The following is a 24,881-nucleotide window of genomic DNA, read 5'->3' on the forward strand; positions in this document are numbered from 1 at the left end:
GGGAGACTTTAACCAAGTAATCATGGTTTACTACACCAATGACGCCATGTTGGTATCATGAGTATACTGGGTGTCCTTACATGATGTGATGAGAGAGGTACTTCAACTGTATGAAAGTCTTCCTCCCAAACCATAAATCTATTTGAATCATGGCATAATATTATCACACTGAGAAGACATTCCACAAAATACCAGAACAGTGCTTTTCAAAAATGTCAAAGTCATGAAAAACAAGGATAGTCTGAGAAAGTATCTCAGATGAGAAAAGACTAGAGATATATATTGATCTTTAAAAAAGAAAGAAAGTTGCCCCCATTTGTAGATGTAAATATAATAAAAGATGAGCAAGATCTTGAAAGGAAAAATCCTATAGTTAAAGAGAACAACTAAAAACCATAAAACATCAGTGAAAGAAACTGAAGATGACACAAATAAATACAAATATATTCCATGTTCATGGATTAGAAGAACTGATACTGTTAAATGTCCATACTACCCAAAAATAATTGTGTTATGCAACTAAAACAATGTGTTATTTTTGTAACAACAACAAAGTCTCTGAAATAGGAGGCTCTGGGTATGTGCATGAATGTATGTGAACTTCAGTATGGCAAATAAGGAGATATCAACCAAAATATTCTAGAATTATTAGCTTTCCAAAAGGAGAACGATGATAATGATGGTGATGATGATGATGATGATGATGTCACTATCGAAAAAGTAAATTACGGATATATTAAAAATCTTAATATAAAAAGAAAATCTCCAAGGACTTGAGGTAAAGAAGGGTTTCTTGTCCAAAACACAAAAAGCATAAATCATGATGAAAAGTGAGTAAATAAAACTACAACAATTCAGGGTGGAAGCAAAACAAGAGGTAACTGAAACACCAAAATAAAACAAAACAAAATCAGAATGGGAGAAGATATTTGCAACAAATGTTTAACAATAAAAACAGAATGCATGTGTTCATGAAACTTCTAATTCCAGATATGGGTTAAATTTCAGATGTGGGTAGGTTAGGGTTTGATTTCTGTTTTCTGAAATTCTCTTACATTGCCTTCAGCTTAGTACTGAGGTTGGTTTTCGCCATGGCCACTATAGCTACTAATTCTAGCTGTAGCTTAGTTCACAAATATGATGAAAGGGAAGGTCATATTTTACATTCATAAAAGAGCCTCTAACTTAATGTTGATGGTTCCACACATGAATCAAGCCCTGGTTAAGGGACATTTCATGGGCTGATACAATCAGGAATGGAAGTGTTCTTATGGGTTCAGATTTACCATAGTGAGCCCTGCAGTCTCCACCAAAATCTCAAGGTTGCCATCAAGCCAGGGATAGCTAGAATGGCTGCCAGATAGGCAATCCCAATGTCCACTATAGGATCTCAATATGTTTTGATCAAAATTTGTTAGCAGATATCTTTGGAAAAATAAAAAAAAAAGATTTGTTTAATTATAACATATTAGAGGAGAAAAGTAGAAATAATGAAAAAGGATAATACAAATGTTACTATAAATCACTTTTTTTCTGGAGAAGTCTATAGGCACCTACCATTTGCTTTGTGTACTGTATCAGACTCCTAATCAAACTCTTCTTCACAAACTCCTTGCAATACACTCTACATTGCAACCAAAAGGATATCTATAAATTTCAAGCAAGTGTATGCCCGGTCCATATTTTCCCAGTGGTATTGGAGTGTGGGAGTGGGAACGTGACTTGTGGCTTACCAGTCTCTGAGGTATAACCACAGCCAATTTCAAGCCACCCTGAAAATTTAAAATCAGCTCTCACAAGTCTATATAACCCAGCTCAACACCACTACATAGAATTTTCAATTGTTTCTGAAGACTCATAGAGTTGTCTGTCTTATGATCTCCTGTGATGTGTATACTTTCCCTCTCTCTCTAAAGTTTTATCTTGCCATCTGCCCCTCAGACATCATAGATACACTAAACTCTTTGTTACTTCCCTGAATATCCCCAATTCTCCCCAGCTTAAAGACTTTTGCATGCATCCCCCTTCATCATGCCAACTCTAGTCATCTTTATGAGTTCGGTTTAGAAGTCTTCTAAGAAAAAAATGTTATCCCCTCTTGCCTGAGTTAGAAACTCTTCCTACATCTTCCCAGAATCCTATACTTTTCCTATCATAGCCTTTATCACTCCATGTTGTAATCACATATTTCCATAGGTCTATATCTCTTACTATGAGCAACTTGAGAGCAAAAACCTCCGTCATTCTCTATCATACATTAAACTTCTACCACAGCACATGCACATAGTTGACATTCTCCAGATATTGTTGAATGGATTAAAAATCAGATTAGAATACATATATATACACATACACACATATATATGTATATATATATAAAATGAGTGTGTATGTGTGTGCATGCTCTGGCGAGGCAACAACTAGTAGAGAAGAGTGTGAAAGAATTTTTGCATACATGGTGAACAAGAAGCTAAGAGTAGCCTATGGGTATGAACTTATGGACATTATGAATGACACAGTTTAGTATCAAGAGAAGGGAATTCATTTATAAATGTGAAACATAAGCACTTTAGCAGTAGATAAATCAGGAATCACATATATCAGAAGGAGGTTTAACATCAAAATGCCACCTTGAAAAGATAACCATTAATATCCCTAGGGGATAGGAGGAGCCACACAGAAGTGAGGGTTTCTGCCATCTTCCCTGCACATCTCACCACCACCCCACCTCAGCCTTAGCAGCAGCAACAGCACCAATAACAACGCCAGCATTATTTAGTACTTGTAGGTCTATTTTGCCTCATTACAACTGATAAGGTCATTGATATTTTTTTAAGATTTTATTTTATTTTATTTTATTTATGTATTTATTTAGAGAGAGAGCACAAGCAGTGGGAGGGGCAAAGGGAAAGGGAGTGAGAGAACCTCAAGCAGACTCTGAGCTGAACATGGAGCTCAATGTGGGATTCAGTCCCAGGACCCTGAGATCTTGACCTGAGCTGAAATCAAGAGTAGGTTTCTTAACCGAGTGAGCCACCCAGGTACCTGAAGGTCATTGATATTATCACACGTCTTTTATAGATGAGGAGAAACAGATCAGGGAGATTAAGTAACTTGCTCAAATTCACACAGGTAATAAGTGACAGTTATCAAAATTTAAAACCAGATCTGTGAGATTCCAAAGACTTATTTTTTACTTCTCTGTTTTGCAGTTTCTCACCAACCTTTGAAGAACAAATGTTGATACTGCTCTCAAAGTCCCCAGTCTACACCATCCTTTATGTATCAGGGCATATTGGAATCTCAGCAGCTGACTGAAACAAAATCTCTGAGGCTTGACCCTCCCCACCTCAAATGTAGTAAAAATGTATCTTGAAGATAATGATAGATTTTTATTTGAGTTTTTACAATGCTGATGTCAGCTAAAGTCAGGAAGTGTTTTTCTGTAATTAAAAAAATATATGACTCATTTTCTTTTTCAGTGGGTGATTGGGAGTTGGGTTTAGAGAAAATTCATAAAACGGGAATTTTTCTATTTGCCTTCTTTAAACCTTATTAGGCAGCGGAATAGGTAGGTAAGAAGAAAGACACTGATTTTGCGAACAACTTTGGAGCGGTGATCACAGACGTTACAAAACCAAGAATGTCTAAAGAAGTATATTTTTCCTTCCATATCCAAACATACTAATGGGGTTTATAATTGGAACAGAAGAAAATTGAGTCAAATATTCAAGTTTCTCATGATTGGTGCCCTAAGAGAGCAGGATTGCGTTTTGCAGGCTCCCATCCTCCCGAGTTCTTGGATGAAGCTCTCACTCACTGGAAATTTAAGCTTGAACTTCCTTGCTCTCAGACTTATTTTCATCAGGAGGCATTCCTGTTTGTACAGAATTGGAAGGAGTGGAAATCACCTGGAAAATAAAATATCAATGTCCAAGAATAGGATCATCACCTCCCTCTTCTTCCAACCCTTCCTCAATTATCATGATCATCACCAATAACATGTGATTGCTGATCATTACTGTGCTGAAGTTTTATGTACATGATCCTCACAACAAACATTAGAGGAGCATGAAAATGTTTTCATCTTATACTTGAGTTACTTAAAATCTGGAAAGAATTCATAATTTTTTCCTGGCTATACAACTAAAAACTGATAAGTTATGAGTAAATAATTGAACCTAATTATATCTGAATAAAAATGTACTAAATGTTATTATAATATTTATTATTTTGTACTAATGTATTATTATTGATATTTTAATTTATTGATTATTATACTAATTATATTACTATAACATGATACTATGATTTTATACATGTATTGAATATTATATTAAATACACTGTTTCCTCATTTTTCCAGCCTTGATTCCATCCCACATATTCACACCATCTCTAACTCCAGGAACCCCACAAATCATTACTGCATAATTGTGTATTTCCAATTCTGGGACTCAGTGAGAACCTCAAACCCTAGCAGTCCATGTGAATTATTAGTTATGGAAACAAACCCACCTCAGTCGAATTACGTGAGTTTTCTACGCACCACATGGCTGAGACAGAGATGCTTATGCACAATTCCAACAAGGTAAGGATCAGCATTAGGGACATCAGGCCCTAGGGGATATGATGTCTCATATCAAACCCAACACAAACATTCAGAGGGGAAAAAGTGTCATCAGGAAACCAAATATAACGTCTCCTGCCCTTAGAACAAAGTGAACCACAGATTAGGTTTAAGACATAGACATACACAAACACTCTACAAGAGACAATTTGCCAACCTAAAAACATGGAAATACTTTCCCTAGAGAGAGATACTTTGCATTTATCAATGCACGTGAGGTAGTCATGGGTAAAGAAAATGTAGAGGCGAAATGCTGATACTCTCATTAACATCTACTAATTTAAATCATAGCAAACTAGGCAGACAAGTAGGCAGTTAAGGAAAATAGACAAAAATGACCCCTCCACCATTTCATTAATGGAATTTCATTAGCGGTTTTATGCATTTACACCATCGCTAGCAACCAAACACTAAATGGAAATATTAAACACAAAATCACTAGACTAGCAATTCCTCTGTTATCACTGAGGCACCTTGAAGAAGCAAATATAAAATTGCTCCAGAAGGAAAATACTATGAAATCCACAGGAATAAAAAATCAGACCAATATAAATATAAACTTATATAATTAAAAATACAACTTAGTATGCCTCCATCAGAAAGGATGAATACCCAACTCTTGTAGCAACATGGACGGGACTGGAAGAGATTATGCTGAGTGAAATAAGTCAAGCAGAGAGAGTCAATTATCTTATGGTTTCACTTATTTGTGGAGCATAACAAATAGCATGGAGGACAAGGGGAGATGGAAAGGAGAAGGGAGTTGGGGGAAATTGGAAGGGGAGGTGAACCATGAGAGACTATGGACTCTGAAAAACAATCTGAGGGTTTTGAAGGGGCGGGGGTGGGAGGTTGGGGGAACCAGGTGGTGGGTATTGGAGAGGGCACGGATTGCATGGAGCACTGGGTGTGGTGCAAAAACAAGGAATACTGTTATGCTGAAAATAAGAAAAAATAAATAAAAAAAAACAAACAAATACAAAAATTAAAAAAAATACAACTTAGGACAAAATGATGCACAAACTTCTATGCCAGCACACAGGAGTTAGTCAGTAAAAATAGATCACAAAAAAGGTCATCATGGAGAAAAAAGGTAAATTTGAAGGAAAATCTTAATTCTAATTGGACCTCAGAAGGAGAATTTCTAACACAAACAATAAAGTCATTTGAAAAGGTTAAGGAACTTCCCTCTAAAAGGAAGACAACCGCCAAAATTCAGAAGTCAGTCTTGATTTGAAAATCCCAAACTACAAAGAACACTGCATTTCTCCCAAGTAAGTTTTATTAAGGAAGATGTGAAATAATTTTTTTTTCAATTTAACTGCTATGGAGAGTGTAATAGTAGTAATAATCAATATTAATAGTATAACACAATGTGCATGGTCTCAACAGTTCATCAAATATTAACTTGTTTAATTCTTACACCAACTCTGTAAGAATGAAACTATTATCATCCTCTTTTGAAAGATGAGCAAATTGAAGCACAGAAAGATTGTCTAATTTGACCTTCATTACAGAGCTAATACATGGCCAAGCCCAGATTCAAGTCAAGGTTACATGATACCTGATACATTATTCTTCTGTACATTTTGGGTTGTTTGAAATATTTTATAATTAAACATAATTTTGGAAAACATACGTTTGAAAAGATGCCCACGTAAATGCATAATTCCTGTGACTGTGAAGACTCACAGTTCTTGAAAGACTGCTTATTAACTGCTAAATTTACTGAGAGAAAAACAAACCCAACTAGAGCCACAGTAGCGCTGGCAATATTCATTCCAAAAGTGTTTTGCACCTAAAAAAAGAATAGGAATTTTCATTTAATATAGGAAGCACATCCTTCCTTCCTTTGGTGGTGGTTCATTTAAATAAATATCGATTTAAGGTTCTTTACACACCCAGAATCATCTTAGATGCTGGACACACATCACAGAATAAAGATCCATACCCTCATGGAGCTTACATTCTAGCCGCAAAGACAAAGAAAACAATTAAGCATACAAATTGGTAAACTACGTAGTATTTTTAAATAAGTATTACGGCTAATGGAGTGGAGAGAGGAGGACCTGGACATCCAGAGAGAAGCAGAAGTTGTAGTGTTAATAGGAATGAGGCCCAGGAAGATGCAGTGAGGAGCCCGATACAGGACGGGATCCTGGAACTCCAGGATCATAACCCAAGCCAAAGGCAGTTGCTTAACCAACTAAGCCACCCAGGTGCTCAGAAGTCTTCAGTAATCTTAAGGAGAATAGTTATGGAGATGGGATAGAGAAGAAAATAAAGCCTTTAGGAATGAGTTTAATTGAAACTGTATATATTTTTTCTATTTAGAGCAGTAACTGGATGCTTATAGGCTGATTAAAAAGATCTAGCAGAAAGACATTTGGAATGGTGCACTTGGATGGAAAAAAAAAAAAAAAGAACCGAATCTAGTATTCAAGGAGGGATACCTGCTTTGAAGAAAATAGTAGAGAGGTCACCTGCTGTAAGAGGTTAGAATGAAAAGAGAAATGGTACAGATCTGGTCCACTAAGTGGATATTAGAGTGGGGGTCTGAACGTTCTTCTCCAGTGGCTTGCGTTTCTCAGAATAGGAAGCAAGGTCATCAACAGAGAATAACGGTGAGAGAAAAGGGATTGGTGTCCAAGGTGGCCGTCCAGGGAGGGGGCAGAGAATGAGCTAGAGAAGCTGTGTAGCTGGGCAGATGATTTAGAGAGAACACATAATAGGGGCATGGTAAGTGTTTAATGAATCACTGAAGGGATAGAACTTTTTGCTTTCAGTTGTGGAATCAGTGGTAGAAAGTGTATGCTCTAAGTAATTAGAATTCATCAAGTTTCACAACACACAAAAATCAAGAAGCCTTTTTCTGAGCTTCAGATTCATCAACTATTAAAGGTAACCAACCCAATAATCACTCGAATCTCTATGACTTTCTGACAATTTACCATCTGAGTGCTTTAAGAAAAGAGAATTAATTTTCTTGTGCATTACATGAGACTTGGTGTCTCAGTTGGATTCACCAACCTCTACTCTCCTGCTATTAATAGATAATTTATTTCAAGTCCTATGATCATAGGAAGACAAGAAGAACTGCCACTTACCAGTGCTCTTATGGGTTTTCTCCCAGCTGCAACAGATAAGGATTCTGAAACAATGAACTGCTTGAACACAGGAAACAAAGCAGATTAGAGAATACTAAGTCTCAACTATTTTTTCTTAGTACTCTTTGGATTAGTAGCTATTTAGCAATGGTTGTACAAAGATTCTTTTTTAAATTAACATTCTACCACATGGAATTATAATTGATGTCGTTCATTTTATAGCAATGAAATTTTAAATTCATTAAAATTTTGAGCAAATATATATTACCATTATGTTTTATGTCTGGCTTTTTATAGGTTACATGAGTGTGCATACTTTAAAAGTATAATAAATACATATATTTAATGTAACATAATTTATATTTATAGTAAATGTAGATAACATTTATTTATATGCACATTCATATGTAACATTATTCTCATGTTCTTACCCAGGCTTCAGATAAGGGTTTGATTCATGGATTAGATGTTTGTTTTTTTTTTTTAAGATTTTATTTATTTATTTGACAGAGAAAGAGATCACAAGTAAGCAGAGAGGCAGGCAGAGAGAGGAGGAAGCAGGCTCCCCGCTGAGCAGAGAGCCCGATGCGGGGCTTGATCCCAGAACCCTGGGATCATGAGGTCATGAGACCTGAGCCAAAGACAGAGGCCTTAAACCACTGAGCCACCCATGCACCCTTAGGTTAGATTTTCTTAAAGAACTTCTGCAAATCTGTCTATATTGAAATGTCCACTAATTTTTTAAATAATTATTTTTGATAAGCTATTGTTTTCATGACTCTGATTTGATAAATTGAATTCTCTACAAGTTCATGGTTTTCTTAAAACTTCATTCTGTTTTATGTCTCATGTATCTTACAACCCTTTATCAAACCACTCCTAGGGTTTGAAGGCAAACGTCAAAATCATGGAGAGCTAAAGCTTGCTACATAAATTCAATTCTTGAATTCTGACTGAACATGAAGGAACGGGTTTTGAATTCCACTTCAGATAACAAAGTGGTTATCACAAGAAACTCCAGGCTCATTAGAGCCTCATGGTCAAGAGCATATGCTCTGTGTCTTGATGCCATCTTAACTTGTATTCATTCTGTATCCTGAGGCAAACTGTCACACCCCTCCTTGCCTGCATTTCTTTTTCTGTAAGATAGAGATGTTCATATCGCCATGTCACTGATCTTATAGTTATATGGGGATAAAATGAAATAACACATGGTAAGGTACTAGATATGAGCCCAGCATACATAAAGCACCTATTAAAAACAGCTAAGGTTTTTATATATTTTTTCCACTTAATTTCCTAGTGACCCAATGAGAATGTCCTTGTATTATTTCTACTATCCTAGGAAACTGGAGGGCAAGAGCTGAAATATCTTTTCCAAAGGCACATGGTTTAATAAGGATTAGTAAGAGGAAGATCGGTAAATAGAAGGAATCACACATCAGTGTGTGTAGATAGCAGGGTCTGTATACAGAAGAAAGAGGAGGGAGACAAGGATATAGTAAGGCCAGATAAGAAACGCTTTGTTCCATGTCATGGATCTTAGACTTTGCTCCGCTGGTGATACAGAGCCAGAGAAAAGCTTCTGGCAATGGGAATCCAACAGTCAGACTTGAATCTTAGTCTTGAGGATGCCTTAAAAGAGTGAGCTCTAGTTCCCTGACCACTTTTTTTCAACAAACTGACCTCAGCTTTCTGAGAAAAGACTATTCCTTTCCAGTTGAATAATTGAGACTCTTTATTATTCTCTTTTCTACAATATGGAAATTTCCCATTTAGATAGGATTCATGATGCAGAGAAAATGTGTACTCCTGATTTTCTGGAAAAAAAATCCAGATTCTAGCTAGGTCATCTAAATGATCATATTAACTACTTAAACATTTCAGAAATGTTAAATCCAAATTACATGTGTTAGACTATATCCAGAAACTGAATATAATCTTTTGTCAGAACATGAGATCTGATTTGGGTCAAGAAATTTTGACCAGATGATGAGCAATTTTGTTTTACAGGACATCTGAAGGTCAATGATTTTGGAAAAAAAAAAAAAAAAGTATGAATAAATCAGAGCCCAAAATTTGCTATAAATTTTTCTTCTTCATTTGCCAATTACACGTTCCATTTACCATTTTCAGCTAACCCTTCCCATCTTTGATATGTCATGGTAGCACCTTTGTTTGAGACCAAACACATATAAATTCTCGAAGTTCTAATACCAGAATCTACAAACAAAACAAGCCCTACCTAATTAACAAATACTTCCTACTAATCACCTTTTAAAAAAATGAACCATCAGGTAGGTGATGGTCAAATAACAAAGCTAAATAAATAAATTTTAAGATCACCTAGGACCAAAGCCTATTTTATTGATTACATTTTGACCTAGATAGGGGAAATCAATCTTCTGATTTCCAGACTGTGACCAGCAGGCAAATCTCTTATGTCTCAAACCAGGACTCTCTTGGCTACACAAGACAATTCACCAATACTCAGTTTTCATTTGATTTTCTTAGTATCCATAACACCTGGGTTTAATACATGAATACATTAACTTTATGTTTGGGACTTAAGTTGTAGTCAGAAAATGGGATTTCTCTTAGTCAGAAAGGCACTTTGTTTTTAAAACGTGTAAAGATTACAAAACAAACCCATAGCAGGCAATCTTCAAATCACCTAAGAACGACACTATAATAATCCAACACATTTCTAGCAGTGGTATCTATGCAGTGATCTCTGGTCAGGGGAATACGAATACTCACAAATATAGGGCCCCACAGTGGATAGGCTGTGTAGAAGATAAAGAAAAACAGACTGAAGAAATGGGATATGTTTCTTAAGGAACCTAGAAAAACACCTAGAACCAGAATAATTGCTCCACTCAGGATCTGGACGGCCTGTAAGAAGCAGGGGGGGAAAGGCATAATGGGCATATACTAATGTACATGGAGAAGAGACCATTTTCATTTCCTTCAGAAAGCAGGTATCATTGCTTGAAATGATTATAAAGTCAACTAATTTAACTGGGTTAGGGCTTACATTTGGAGGTTTTCATCCCATGCTATCACCATGGATCCCAGGGGCAGCCCTTCATCTCCACCTCTCCCCCTGCTCCTGTTTATTCTCACAAACCCCTTCCACAAAGTGGCAGAAGAGTAGAGGCAACATGGCTGACCTCATAGATAAGGTCAATCATCTTCCTGGCATACTTTAGGGCCATAATATGATGGGGAAGGCACCCAGACATTAAACAACAGTTCATTAAGCCTTTCCTCAACACAATTTTTAAATTTAAGATACGGAGTATGAGTTCATAAGAACTCAGCCTCCTGATGTGCCGCTCAGACTGGAGTCCATTCTCCAATGTTTCCTACTCTCCAAGTCTAAAGTAGATCCTGGTCTTTTCTTTAAAAAGTACATTATTGACTCAGTATTGAATAACTTAGATTCCCCCTGATGGGAATAAACAAGGTTTTTCATATGATAGGTATTTTCTTCTATCTTAAACCTTTTTTTAAACTAAGGTTGACATACCCCAAAGGCTTGTAGTTTCTCCTTCAGGTGATTTTGCAATTCATTGATGGGCTGGTAGACAGAGTTATTTATCACCTCTGGTTCCGCCTGGCTTGCTGGGGGATCACCTGCTGAGGCTATCCCAGGTTCTTCATTACCAACTCCTTGGGAGGCCATCTGGGGTTATTGATGGCTGTCACAAAAAAAGAAGTCCAAAGGATTGACGTTTTCCCCTTTACTGTTAGCTAAAAATTTTTGAGTGTAACAGAAATGTTTGATTCAAAATGACTTCAAAATGGCGCAACAATTTACATCGTTGAGTTTCATTTTGTCTTGGAGTAGTAATCATTAGACTATTGTTGTAAGTCTGGGTGTCTCATTTAACCTTGAAACAGTGAAGAGTGATTCCCTTCTCTTTTTTATATACAGGTATGCATTATTACACAGGCTCCTCTCTCTGCAAATCTGTCCTAGACAACCAGACAGATGGCTTCACTGAGCAGTGAACTCTTAGGTGAGGAAGATGCCTTTGGTCATATTCCTATAATAACAATAGGTATAATTTATTGAGTACTTACTGCTACCCAAACGTCGTCTAGTTCCTGCAAACGAGTGAACATATTTAATGCTCCTGACAGTCTATGTTGGAATATTATTCCCACTTTAAAGATGAGGAAATGGAAGCATAGAGAGGTTAAACCACATACCCAAACTTACACCTTTCATAAATGAATTCAACTCTACTAGAGACATTCTACTTTAAGGTCCAACATTTTTTTTTAAATCATTATGTTGCATAGTATTATAGGGGAAGATAGCCTTCTGGGCAGCCATATAGCTGTGGATAGTTTACTCACCACGGAAGAGCCAAGTCGGAGTCTTAATTTGGCCATTTACTAGTTGAGTGATCTAGGAATGGGAACCTCAGTGTTCACATATGTAAATGGAAATAATTTTAATTTCATATTAACTTTACAAGGGGCAACTTTGATAAGGTATGAAGTCCCTAACCTAACAAACGGTTGCTAAATGTTGACTTTAACTTACACTCTACCTTGTGTCAAAAAGACTTAAAGTATCATATATAAAGATCACCAAACAACCACCACAATCATTGCAACTAAAAAATACATTATCACTAAAATATACACAGTATGTTCAATCTTGGACAGTATAACTTCATAGTATAAAAACTGATGGGGCGCCTGGGTGGTTCAGTGGGTTAAAGCTTCTGCCTTCAGCTCAGGTCATGATCCCAGAGTCCTGGGATCAAGCCCTGCATCGGGCTCTCTGCTCAGAGAGGAGTCTGTTTCTCCCTCTCCCCTCTGCCTGCCGCTCTCCCTGCTTGTGCTGTCTTTCTTTTTCAAAAAAACAAATAAAATCTTTAAAAATAATAAAATAAAATTTCTCCATTGAGAAAAGTGTGTGTGTGTGTGTGTACATATTTAAAGATTTTATTTTTTTAAGTGATCTCTACACCCAATGTAGGGCTCAAACTCACAACCCAAAGATCAAGAGTCACATGCTCCACTGACTGAGCCAACCAGACACCCTGGGAAATATGCATATATTTTAGATAAGATATCTACTGCTTTAAAATGTATGTAATGTGGGGAGCAGCGCTCCTTCATGATCAGAAGCTGCTTGCCTGTTACTCCAGCTTCATGCCTCCCCCTCCCTATCTCATAGCTCCATCCAGCCATGGTTTCTTTCTTTTAATTCCCCAAGCATCAAGCTCTCAAAAGTCTCAAACCCTCCTTCTCAGTATTATTCCTCTCTTCTTGAACACGTTGTCCCTCAGGCTCCACCTAGATAATGTCTGGTCTTTTTCCAGACTGACCCTTTGCCCACATCCACACTTTTCATGCAGGAAGCCCTCTTCAGTCCTGCCCAAGTCTGGAGGAAGCTCCCTGTTATTAAGAATGTCTTCTTCCCTTTTTATACCACTTACCCTTCTAAGCCTCCAGTGACTGCAAGCTCAGCTGTATCTGCTGTCTTCCCAACATAAGACGTCAGTGCCTATGTCGGTGTCTGTCACACGCTGGACACTCAGGGAATACATGCTTAACAAATAAATAAATTTTTGGTCCAGCTCAGTGGAGCCATGCTGTACTGAAAATCTGTTTTCAAGGATTGGAGCCTCTCCTACAGAGAAACTCCAGAGTACTTCTAGAGGGGGGGAAATTGAGTCTAACCACATCATTTAATAATGATTTTTTTGAATAATTATAATTACCAGGGAGAATTTTCAGCCTTTAGGCAAAATAAATTATGTTCAATAATTTGCTCAATTTAGGTTTTGTTTGTTTGTTTGTTTTTTATTTTTTATTTATTTTGTTTGTTTGTTTTTTAGTGAGAGAAGTGTAGATTTTCTGAGAACCCCAGTTAAGTTCACCCATCTGGCTTTTATTCTGTGTCAGGCATTGTTCTAAGTGTTTTACTCATTCAACCCATTTATCCCTCACATATCCACATAAATAAGTACTACTCTTGTGATCCTTTCCATTTTACAGGCAGGAAAGAGTTATGTCACTTCCCAAAAAACACACAGCCAACAACTGAGGAGAGAGGAATCAGAACCTGGTAACCCGGCTCTAGGGTGTCATTATGATCCCTCTGAGCTTATGCAGAAACCCACTCACTAAATCCCAGGCTTCAAGTGTGTCCAGACCATCCCATTCCCAGAGCTGGCAGCCAAACTTGGAGGCAGCCCCTTGGATTTAATACATCTCAGGGGTGCATGCCTGTGTGTGTGCGTGCACATGCCTATGCATGTCCATGCCCGTGTCTTCCCAAAGAAATAACTATATAATTATATCTAACATTTTGGCACCAGGGAACAATCAAATTCTAAAGAGAAGCCATGCTCTTCTCTGAAATTCCAAATCTCTATATAGCAACCATACAGAAAACTCTGCAGACATCCTCATGGCCCACTGGGGGGCACCCCAAGCAGGTAATTAAAAAGGAGGCTTTCCAATATTGAAAAAGAAAGCCAAAGTTGGTGGCATCACAATTCCGGACTTCAAGCTCTATTACAAAGCTGTCATCATCAAGACAGCATGGTACTGGCACAAAAACAGACACATAGATCAATGGAACAGAATAGAGAGCCCAGAAATAGACCCTCAACTCTATGGTCAACTAATCTTCGACAAAGCAGGAAAGAATATCCAATGGAAAAAAGACAGCCTCTTCAATAAATGGTGTTGGGAAAATTGGACAGCCACATGCAGAAAAATGAAATTGGATCATTTCCTTACACCACACACGAAAATAGACTCAAAATGGATGAAGGATCTCAATGTGAGAAAGGAATCCATCAAAATCCTTGAGGAGAACACAGGCAGCAACCTCTTCGACCTCAGCCGCAGCAACATCTTCCTAGGAACATCGCCAAAGGCAAGGGAAGCAAGGGCAAAAATGAACTATTGGGATTTTATCAAGATATAAAGCTTTTGCACAGCAAAGGAAACAGTTAACAAAACCAAAAGACAACTGACAGAATGGGAGAAGATATTTGCAAATGACATATCGGATAAAGGACTAGTGTCCAAAATCTATAAAGAACTTAGCAAACTCAACACCCAAAGAACAAATAATCCAATCAAGAAATGGGCAGAGGACATGAACAGACATTTCTGCAAAGAAGACATCCAGATGGCCAACAGACACATGAAAAAGTGCTCCACATCACTCGGCATCAGGGAAATACAAATCAACACCACAATGAGATATCACCTCACACCAGTCAGAATGGCTAAAATTAACAAGTCAGGAAATGACAGATGCTGGCGAGGATGCGGAGAAAGGGGAACCCTCCTACACTGTTGGTGGGAATGCAAGCTGGTGCAACCACTCTGGAAAACAGCATGGAGTTCCTCAAAATGTTGAAAATAGAACTACCCTATGACCCAGCAATTGCACTGCTGGGTATTTACCCTAAAGATACAAACGTAGTGATCTGAAGGGGCACGTGCACCCAAATGTTTATAGCAGCAATGTCTACAATAGCCAAACTATGGAAAGAACCTAGATGTCCATCAACAGACGAATGGATAAAGAAGATGTGGTATGTATACACAATGGAATACTATGCAGCCATCAAAAGAAATGAAATCTTGCCATTTGCGACGACGTGGATGGAACTAGAGGGTATCATGCTTAGCGAAATAAGTCAATCGGAGAAAGACAACTATCATATGATCTCCCTGATATGAGGGAGAGGAGATGCAACATGGGGGGTTAAGGGGGTAGGAGAAGAGTAAATGAAACAAGATGGGATTGGGAGGGAGACAAAACATAAGTGACTCTTAATCTCACAAAGCAAACTGAGGGTTAATGGGGGGAGGGGGGTTGGGGGGGTGGGATTATGGACATTGGGGAGGGTGTGTGCTGTGGTGAGTGTGTGAAGTGTGTAAACCTGGCGATTCACAGACCTGTACCCCTGGGGATAAAAATATATTATATGTTTATAAAAAATAAAATTTAAAAAAAAAAAGGAGGCTTTCTCTGAAGAGGGAATTTATAGGGTTTACCTTGGAGGCTTCAGGCCTTGGAAGATGTCTTGCCTCTGAAGTCAAGTAGGAGACACTCGATAATGATGGCTAGAATGTCTTTTCTGGAAAACTGCAGCCTCTTCTGACTCCAACTTAACGTGCCTTTGCCTTGTGCAACAGTGTAGAGGAGTCAGTGGAAACGTGTTGGCTGGAGAGCGTGCTAAGACCACTCTGAGTTCACTGTGCTTCCTGAAGGCTTACCGTTGATTAGGAAAAACTGGCAGCAGGAGTAACTGTCTTCTGGCTTTGAGACATTGCCCAACGCATTGTTGGAACAAGAAATACAAGCAGGACATACAGGGAGGTGGGTGGGAAAGCACTGGGGATGGGCATCGAAGAATTATGTCAAAAAACAAAGAACAAAGTCAGTAAGAGCAGTGTCTAGATGAGGGAGAGTGGTCCCATGCCTCACATTCAGGTCTTACAGGCTTTGAAAGGCTAGTTAAGTTGCCAACATTATAGGTACAAAAAGTATACAAATTGTAGTTTAAATACATTGAATGATTGCCGTGGAGGGGTCATCACTCTACATGTTCTACATGCATTGACCCACCTCCTCCTGTGCTAACTCCAGACCAAGGAACAACTGTTAGCCCAATTTCATAGAAAAGAAGACTATCGCAGGGAAATGTTAACCAGCTTTCCTAACATCAGTCCATACCTGGCCAGGCTGTGTGCAACTTCAGGCTCTGGGTACCATGAGGTGCCGAGCAGTGCCTGTTACCCCCAGTGTGATTTTAATAACACCTCCCTTCATTTTCAGAGGTGTCCCAGCTTAGAAGATGAATTATTGTGAAAATTAATAAAAAGAAACCTTGTTTAAAATGGTATTTGGAAAGGGGCACCTGGGTGGCTCCATTGGTCAAGCACCTGCCTTCAGCTCAGGTCATGATCTCAGGGTCCTGGGATGGAGCCCCAATTCAGGCTCCCTGCTCAGTGGGAATCCTGCTTCTCCTTGTCCCTCTTCTTTTTATCTCTGCTTGTGCTCACTTTCTCATGCTCTCTCCCTCAAATAAAGAAACGAACAAACAAATCTTTAAAATAAAATGGTGTTGGGAGGTCAAAGCAGGGAGCTCTCACACCCTACCACTTCTCAGGATTTCAGACCCCACAAGAAGAGACCTACCTTCTCAAGCTACTTTACCTACTTTACTACCCAGTTCGAGGAAGAAAGGTGCGTCCCTAACAGCGGCCCAGCCAACGAGAGACAGTCACAACTCAGCCAATAAGGAGGCCCTATACTTGGAACTCCTTCTTTAGTCCAATGGACTTTGTGCTTATGACAGCTCTCCCCCAGCTCCCCCCCAGCTTCCTCTCTAAAAGAGCGGTCTTCCCTCCGTTGGTCTGCCTTGGCTGTGGTTTGTTGTAGCTTGCTTTTCTCAAGTTGTAATTCTCTACCATTCCCAAATAAACCCCTTTCTGCTGGTAAAATGACTGGTAGTTTCATTTTTAAGGTTAACATGACATAATCATCCTCAATAGGTAAGTGTCCTTAAGTAGGTGGTGGAACGATCAGAGCCAAGAGACAGTAAGGAAATAAGTAACGTGAGGATTCGCACTGCCATCTTTAGGACAGTCACAGGGCAGGGCTGGTGAGGAAAGGCTGGAAAGGGAAGTCTGTGAGGAAGAGGAGAATGTTCCTAACAAATTGGGTGAGGTTCTAATTCTAGAAACTGGAGAAGAAGTGGGAACTTGGTCACAGAAAAGAGAAAAAGAGGGATGGATATGATGACCCAAGGAGAGCTCTGGGAGGCTGTGAACTTGGGCACTGGATATAAAGTGAGCAAAAGTCCCGCAGCCAGTAACAATATGCAGGAGCTCTGAGATCACGGCTGGCACCTGAGCCTGGGACAGATGCAGGGGAGCGGGGGATGACAGAGAAATTCTAACCGTAAATCATGAGGAAATAGCTAACAGGATGGCAACAAAAATATATTTCTCCTGTTTCACTTTAACCAGAGCCATTGCAAATGGAATACTGAAGAAGAAACAGGAATAGGAGGGGGAGTGGGGAAGGGAAGGGGAGGAGGAAGAGAGAGGAGAACAGAGAGGAGGAGGAGGAAAAAGAGTGGGGTAGGGAAGGGGAGGAGAAGAAGAGGAAGAGGAGGGGGAGAGGAAGAAAAAGAAGATGATGACAAAGAAGAGGAAGTGAGGAGAGGCGGGGGAGGCTTGGGAGAAGAGGAGAAGGGCAGAGTGAAGGGAGGAGGAAGAAGAGAACGGAGAAAAGGAGGGGCAACAAGGGGAGGGAAAGGGAGGAGGAGGAAAAGTGAGGGGAAAAAAGGAGGGGAGGGGAGGAGGAGGAGAAGTAGAGGAAGGGGAGAGAAAGAGGAGGGGGGAGGGAGGGAGAGGAGGTAGATGAGGAAAAGGAGGTGGAGACAGGGGCGGGAAGGGGAGGAGGAGGAAGAAGAGGACAAAGAAGAGAAGGAGGAGGAAGAGGAGGAGGAGGTGGAGGAGGAGGAAGAAGAAGGGAAGGACAAGAAAGTGTCTTCAGGGAAGGAGAGGAAGAAATATGAGTAAATGAAAAAAAAAGTAGTTCCTTTTAACGTACTTGTTTTAAATGTAGAACTGTAAGGGGGTGGAAAGAGCTCTGAAAGGAAGTTACTTAAACTCTAAGACTTCATTTATCTCATTTGTAAATATAAGAGCTAGTGCCCACCTTAGAGAACAGTGCCTACAAAAAGCAAATGACAGAATGCATCTAGACATCTTAGCAACTAAGGTCTTTACATGCATTCAAAATAAATGAATAAAAATGGGAAGCCTCTTCAATTATTTAGGGAGAGAATGATTATGGAAACTGCTCTCGAGAGAAGACTCACAGAAATGTCCTCCACAGGTGTGTCATATCCTCTGATTCCAGTGGCTGTGGAGTGCCAGTGTCCCTGTGGCACGCCCCCACTGTCATGGATCTGCTGGGTCACTGGGCACAGGACCAGACTGGGGCTCAACTTCTCCTACTCACACCAGGTCTCCTCATTCAGCCTCTTTGAGTCCTGGACCATGTGTTCGTGCAACTCCATGGTGACGGTGCCAGCTTCTGCAGGTCATCCACATGGTCAAGGTTGGAGACAATGAGAGAAAGAGGCAAGTTCCAGTATGTTCCCAACCCTGCTGACCTTCAGCAGCACTGGGCTTACCACCAGATGCAAGGACAATAACCTTCCATGCACTTCTACCCCAGTTCCCAAAATGTATTGTTCTTTATGACAAATATGTTATCAATACCATGCATATTGGTTCTGTTCCCCTAATTGAACCCGGTCATAAGGTCTGAGTGATATATCACTACTCTTTCGGTTCTCATTTCTCTATTAGCTTTGGACTTTCTTTCCTATGAGCTGTCAGGAGAATTATCTGATTAGAATAGCATAGAGTCTGTTTCCTCCAGAAATAGCTTTCAATCCTAAAATGCCTTTTCACTCTTCTCCAAAGAAGAAAAGCAGTAAACCCCAGGGAACTCTAATGTTTATATATGTAAGGGCCTGCTTCGCCAGAGCAAGCCATTTTGTTGATTATGCAGTAAACTTAGATTGACCCTGCCCCCCCCAGAGGAACTTACTTAGAAACAAGTCTGGGAAACCAGAAAAATATGACTGACCAGCCCCTGATAACAGAGCCCATATACCAGGACGTGTCAGGTCAGGGGGAGATAACAGAGCCCAGAATACAAGGATAAGCCAAGCCAGGTGGAGACATCCAATCAGGAAAGCACCTCCCTAACCGCCCAAGAATGTGGGCCCTGCCTTTTGGGCGCCATTTCTGACCAGAGTGATAGGCTAGTTCAAATAGCTACTATAGGGTGAATTGTAATTTAGTTGGCCACCTGTGTGTGGCCAGGCTCAACCACATGGCCTTTACTCTATAAAAGTTAGTCTGTGAGGCTGGGAGGGGTCACCTCTTTGCAAGAGATGGCCCGGGCCAGTCGGTTTGATTCTTGATGCTTGGCGAGAAATAAAGCTTTGCTTGACCTTTGCTTTGTATCAGTCTCGCTCCTTTGACCATGGACCCAACAATATACAGTACAAAATCCTCTTAATTGTAGGTAGTTTAGGGTCACTCCTTGTTTATGGGGAAAACTTATAAATATCACTGTTTGTCATTCTGTTTCATTCAGTGTGATCTTTTGATATTTTGGCTCCTATTTTAGAAGAACAGGAGGAATACAGGCTCTATAATCAAAATGGGTTCTTTTTTCATGTGATCCCCTTGCTAGCACTACATCTTACTAAATTTATGTCCTGATTAGAAATAGAAGTGGGCGCCTATACGTATTCTAATTAGTCCTGAACATTGATCGAACATGTGTCTGCTGATATAGTACGGTGGACCAAAGCCCTGTAGTCTCTCACTCATGGTTCCTACCCAGGCCTGGATAGGAACCTTTTGGTACTTTTTGCTCATATAAGAGGTCCACCTTGAAGACCCAGACTCTTGTTCAAGACAAGGCTCACAGCCAGCATGCCCACCCGCATCTCAGTGTCTCCACTGCCCTTGAAGACAGGGCTGGTTTCCAGTGTGCCTGGTTTCTCTGCACGGACTGAAGCTCGCTTGGATTTTTGCAACAGACCTTCTTTCCTTGGATAAAGCCACTGTATAAAGCACTTCATCTTTTATCCACTGTATTTCTCAGGAGAAACTCTCTCTTATGTTACATGACTAGGGGTTCTTGCTCACAAGAGCAAGGGTCTTCTGTTAACCCCCTAGTCTGGGCAAAGGTAGCTCTTCCCTCTGGCCTAGGAGGCTCATAAACCATCATCTTCTCTTCAATGCCCCCTTCATTTGTATCTCCTAGGGTTCCCTCTCTATACAACTGGCATGGAAATTAGACTTTTACTCTTTCTTGGAACCCGAAATAGAGCAATCTGGGCTCCTTCTGACCAGGCTGCTCCCTCTAGTGTCCACATGGGGATACAACACTTGGGAAGCTGCCGACTTCACACTGGGCACCTGCCAGGGCTAAATCAGTGGGATCACTTTGGTCCCTCAGTCAGCAGCACACGTTCTGTAAGGCTACCCTGGACATTATTCAAGCCAATCCTCTGGCCCTTGAACAAGTTCTTAAATTCATCTCCAGTGCTCTTTTTCTACAGTGAGAATGACCTAGAGTAGATACAGCCTTGGTGAGCATCTTCCTTCCAGACTGTCTCTCCCCTCTAGCCTCTGCTGCTAGAACACTGCTTTGCTCTGGCTGGATTGGGACTAAGGTTGCCAGACAAAATTCAGAAGTTCCAGTTAAATTTGAATTTCAGGAAAACAACAACTTAAAAAATATTTAAGTATGCCACATATGATATTTGATTATTTAAATAAAGTCCTGAATATTGCATGAAATACAACAAAAATAATACTATGAGAAATCCAACTTTAACTGGGCATCTTGTATTTTGATCTGCCAAATCTCATCAACCTTACTTAGGGCACAAAGTCCACTCTATTCCCTTGGATCATTTCCTGACCATTGCCAAACATGTTGTCAGCTCTGGGCTACCACTCCACCCCTCGGCCCACCAAGGTATTAGACTTCTGATTTCTAAGTGGCCATGGGGCTCATCAGGAAAGAGTGACAGAACTTGCAGCAAGCCATAGGGGAAGTACATCTACAGGGATCCTGCCCCGATGGACCTGCCCTAACTTTGACCAAGTGAACCTTTCAAGCATTTCCAGTGGCTTCTTGGTAAGTCATTCCCTGAGGGAGCCACCAAGTCACTCTTGCCTCCTTTTCAGAGTCAGCCTACAGGTTTTTAGCAGGGAGTTTTGGGGCCTTTTAATGGGCTATTGGGGGGGGGGTACTCACTACTAGTTGGGCTGTGGTTGAGCTACTCAAGTAGAACTTGCCTGGGTGCCTCAGCCCAAATGTCTTTAGATCCTTACTGCTTCCCACCTCCACACTCCCCCTGCTTCATGATTCCATCTCCTTTCCATCTCTCCACCAAAATCGCTATTGGCCTCTCAATACTTTTCTTTTTAAGAGCATATATTTCATAGAACAACTTTCATTTTCTAATAGAACAATAAATTCCAGCTGAAAAGTCTAACTGATGTACTATTAAATGTATTTCCATGCTGTTAGGTTCATATGGGATGAGCTATCGTGCCTTGTAATCAGGCTAGCATAATTTTTTTTGCATCAGGCTCTCTGAAATATAATTTATAACAATCAGTTTCCTTTGTCAGGTGTATAGTCCTATACATTTAGCCAACATCCATTATTATAAACTCTACCATAAATAAAGCTAAAACAGCTGCGCATCTAATTCTTAGCACGTCGAACTTTTCTTCTCACCTACAGCTGACCTGGAACTCCATCGTGTCGCTGAAAACTACTTCTCAAGGAAAGGATTCCTACTATCACTTGCATCTTTCTGCACTTCCCAAGGAAAACAGGAATGTATTTTCAAGAAGAAAACAGGTGGCGTTTAAGCATGTGAACTGATCAATACCTTGTCTTTGATGAGTTGTGATTACACCCAAGTCCAGTTGTGATTACACCCAAGTCCAGCTTCGCTTCCCTTAAAACTGAGAAATGAAGTATCTATCACTATATTGTCTTTGTAAATGTTCTGGATGAGTCCACCCTTCAGTCACTTACATAGAATGAAACAAAATGAGCATATATACCCAAAAACTTACAAGGCTCTTCAGAGTCAAGGCAGGCTACCTGCTACAACTTAAAAGAGGAACATCTAACCACAGAGACATTCTTGTGATTTTCTTTCTAGTTTTGATTTCCAAAAAGGACTGGCGATTATTTAAGGGACACCTTCACCAAAATAATTCAGCATCTTTTCATGATAAACTGTCAACCAATTACATAGAGATAGAATACACCTTCACATAGTAAAGCCTGCATAAAACAAGCAAGCCCTTAGTGAACACCACACCTGATGGTGAAAAGCTGAAAGCTTTTCCTCTAAGAGTAGGAGAAAATCACCAATTTTAAAAGCAGCTGGGAAATGATTTAACTTATGTTGTTTTTTTCCTTCTCTGTAAAATTGGTGTAATATTCACACATAACTTTGGGGTTATTAGAATCAAGTAAGTAGTCATTAGATGCTGGTAATGTCACCTGACACGTTAGGCCTTACAGAAGGGTTACCTCTTAGTTTTATATTGACTGTAAAAGGTAGATGCCCATTGTGACAATGTTTAAATTCTCTGATGAGTAAACAACTCTAAGCAGCATTTTATTGAAAATGATATAATAGTAGCACTTTAAATTTTTAAAAAATTTAATGAAAATATTTTAATGAAAAATACCTTGGCAAAAATCAGACTCCAGGCTCATGTGACACCAAAATATATATTTACAAAGCGATTGAATAACAAATGGCACAACTTCATTCTCCTAATTGATATAAGAAATATCCCAAAAGTCAAGAGTGACCTTTTTGTTTACATGGGAAGACTCCCTTTTTAGGGAAAAGATGTCTAAAGAAGGAGTCTTCCCATGCAATATACAAAAAAGTCACTTTTTTCTATTTATCACCAGCTACATGATGAATATATCATGATGAATATATCATTTACATATAAATGATGAATATAAATTCATGATTATATGAAGATGATAGCATGGTGGGAAGATACTACCCTTGACCACCTCAATCCATTGATTATTTCAAGTGTGGAAAAATCACATCAGGGAAAGAACAGAAAACCTGACATCAAATTTCAGTTAAGAAAGTGGTTATTTAGGGGCGCCTGGGTGGCTCAGTGGGTTAAAGCCTCTGCCTTCGGCTCAGATCATAATCCCGGGATCCTGGGATCAAGCCAAGGATCATCTCTGCTCAGCAGGGAGCCTGCTTCCTCCTCTCTCTCTGCCTGCCTCTCTGCCTACTTGTGATCTCTCTGGCTGTCAAATAAATTAAAAAAAAAAAAAAGTGGTTATTTAGGGGCACCTGGGTGGCTCAGTCATTAAGCATCTTTCTTTGGCTCAGGGCATAATCCCAGGGGCTCCTGGGATAGAGCCCCGCATCGGGCTCCCTGCTCAGCAGGGAGCCTGCTTCTCCCTCTCCCACTCCCCCTGCTTGTGTTCCTTCTCTCTGTGTCTCTCTCTGTCAAATAAATAAATACAAATCTTTTTTAAAAAAGAAAGTGGCTATTTCAATTCTAGAATATGAATCTAATTTCGTTCTGCAACAATCAAATATGACATACATTGAATTATTTTTAGGAATCGATTTTACCAATTAATTAGGAAAGCCACACGAGTTAAAGTGTCTTCACACAAAAGCACTTTGTCCTGAGAGTTAGTACATTAAATTTTAAACTCTGCACCAGGTTAGTCTCTGGCATATTTAGATACCTATCTCCATTCTTTACTTTTACTAAAAAACATTTAGAACATATTTCTCGAAGGTTCATATCAACTGGATCAAATTATTGTCATTGGGGACATTTTGTTCTACTGTATGGAATAGAAAATAAAATTTAAATGGGTGGTATAAATTACCAATAGTTAACATTAAATTAATAAGCTATACCCCTGATGCAATATATATATATATTTATATATTTGTGTGTGTGTATATATATATACATATATCTTCTCTGAATCAGGGATTTTTAGGGAGAAGATATCTAAGAAAAGATTTATACCAACTTTTTTTAATACAAAAAGACAGGTTTTTCCAACAAAATTCATGACGTCAGTTCCAATGCTCCATTCCTCCTTAAGGACTTAGTAAGCCTAGTTCTTCCGGTGTTGTCTCAAAGTCAGCAATAAAGGGACTGGGGTCCAATTTTATTTCATTTTCTGTAGAAACTGGTGTAAGCCACACTGATTTCCTAAAATAAAATAAAATAAAATAAAATAAAATAAAATAAAATAAATAAAAAACAGGAGCAGATATTGTTGGCATACTTGGCACCTGGTCTCCCTGAGTCTATACTTGGGTCCAAGTTATTAAGTTATTTTTACCCCTGTGGCCATTTTCAGTATAGTGATTTATTTGAAATGCTTGCTTTAGTCAAGTCCCAAAATGCCCAGGAAAATGGATTCAGACAAGTAGATCCTAAGAATAGTAAGTAAAAGCAGCCAGAGTTTAATCTGAACTAGTGTAGTAGTGGCACAGG

The 24,881-nt window shown here is 39.4% G+C and overlaps 2 protein-coding genes across 2 annotated transcripts in view; both read right to left on the reverse strand.

The window, feature by feature from the left end:
- Window positions 1-3,452: 3,452 nt before the first annotated feature.
- LOC111150218 (membrane spanning 4-domains A3) lies at window positions 3,453-15,967 on the reverse strand. The gene is made up of 7 exons (XM_022507639.1): window positions 15,786-15,967; window positions 11,269-11,440; window positions 10,497-10,631; window positions 7,737-7,793; window positions 6,269-6,427; window positions 4,518-4,619; window positions 3,453-3,911 (listed from the first exon to the last, which is right to left on the reverse strand). The coding sequence occupies exons 2-7, from the start codon at window positions 11,422-11,424 to the stop codon at window positions 3,828-3,830; spliced, it is 693 nt and encodes a 230-aa protein (XP_022363347.1). The 5' UTR covers window positions 11,425-11,440; window positions 15,786-15,967; the 3' UTR covers window positions 3,453-3,827.
- Window positions 15,968-24,478: 8,511 nt separating this feature from the next.
- LOC111149519 (oocyte secreted protein 2) overlaps window positions 24,479-24,881 on the reverse strand; it is a 3,265-nt gene continuing 2,862 nt past the window's right edge. The window contains exon 3 of the mRNA XM_022506616.1: window positions 24,479-24,593. Within this exon, the coding sequence (XP_022362324.1) occupies window positions 24,479-24,593 (115 nt within the window). The remainder of the gene's footprint in view (window positions 24,594-24,881) is intronic.

This window comes from Enhydra lutris, unplaced genomic scaffold (assembly GCF_002288905.1).
Source record: "Enhydra lutris kenyoni isolate GAN:26980312 unplaced genomic scaffold, ASM228890v2 scaffoldscaffold22, whole genome shotgun sequence".
Taxonomy (NCBI): domain Eukaryota; kingdom Metazoa; phylum Chordata; class Mammalia; order Carnivora; family Mustelidae; genus Enhydra; species Enhydra lutris.

Bases quoted from the DNA above. Each gene is read 5' to 3' on its own strand.
- LOC111150218 (XM_022507639.1), bottom strand. From the start codon at position 11,424: ATGGCCTCCCAAGGAGTTGGTAATGAAGAACCTGGGATAGCCTCAGCA. The intron at 6,428-7,736 runs GTAAGTGGCAGT...TTCTTTTTTTAG, and splicing joins GAAAACCCATAAGAGCACTG to GTGCAAAACACTTTTGGAAT. The intron at 4,620-6,268 runs GTATGTTTTCCA...CATATCCCCTAG, and splicing joins ACGTGGGCATCTTTTCAAAC to GGCCTGATGTCCCTAATGCT.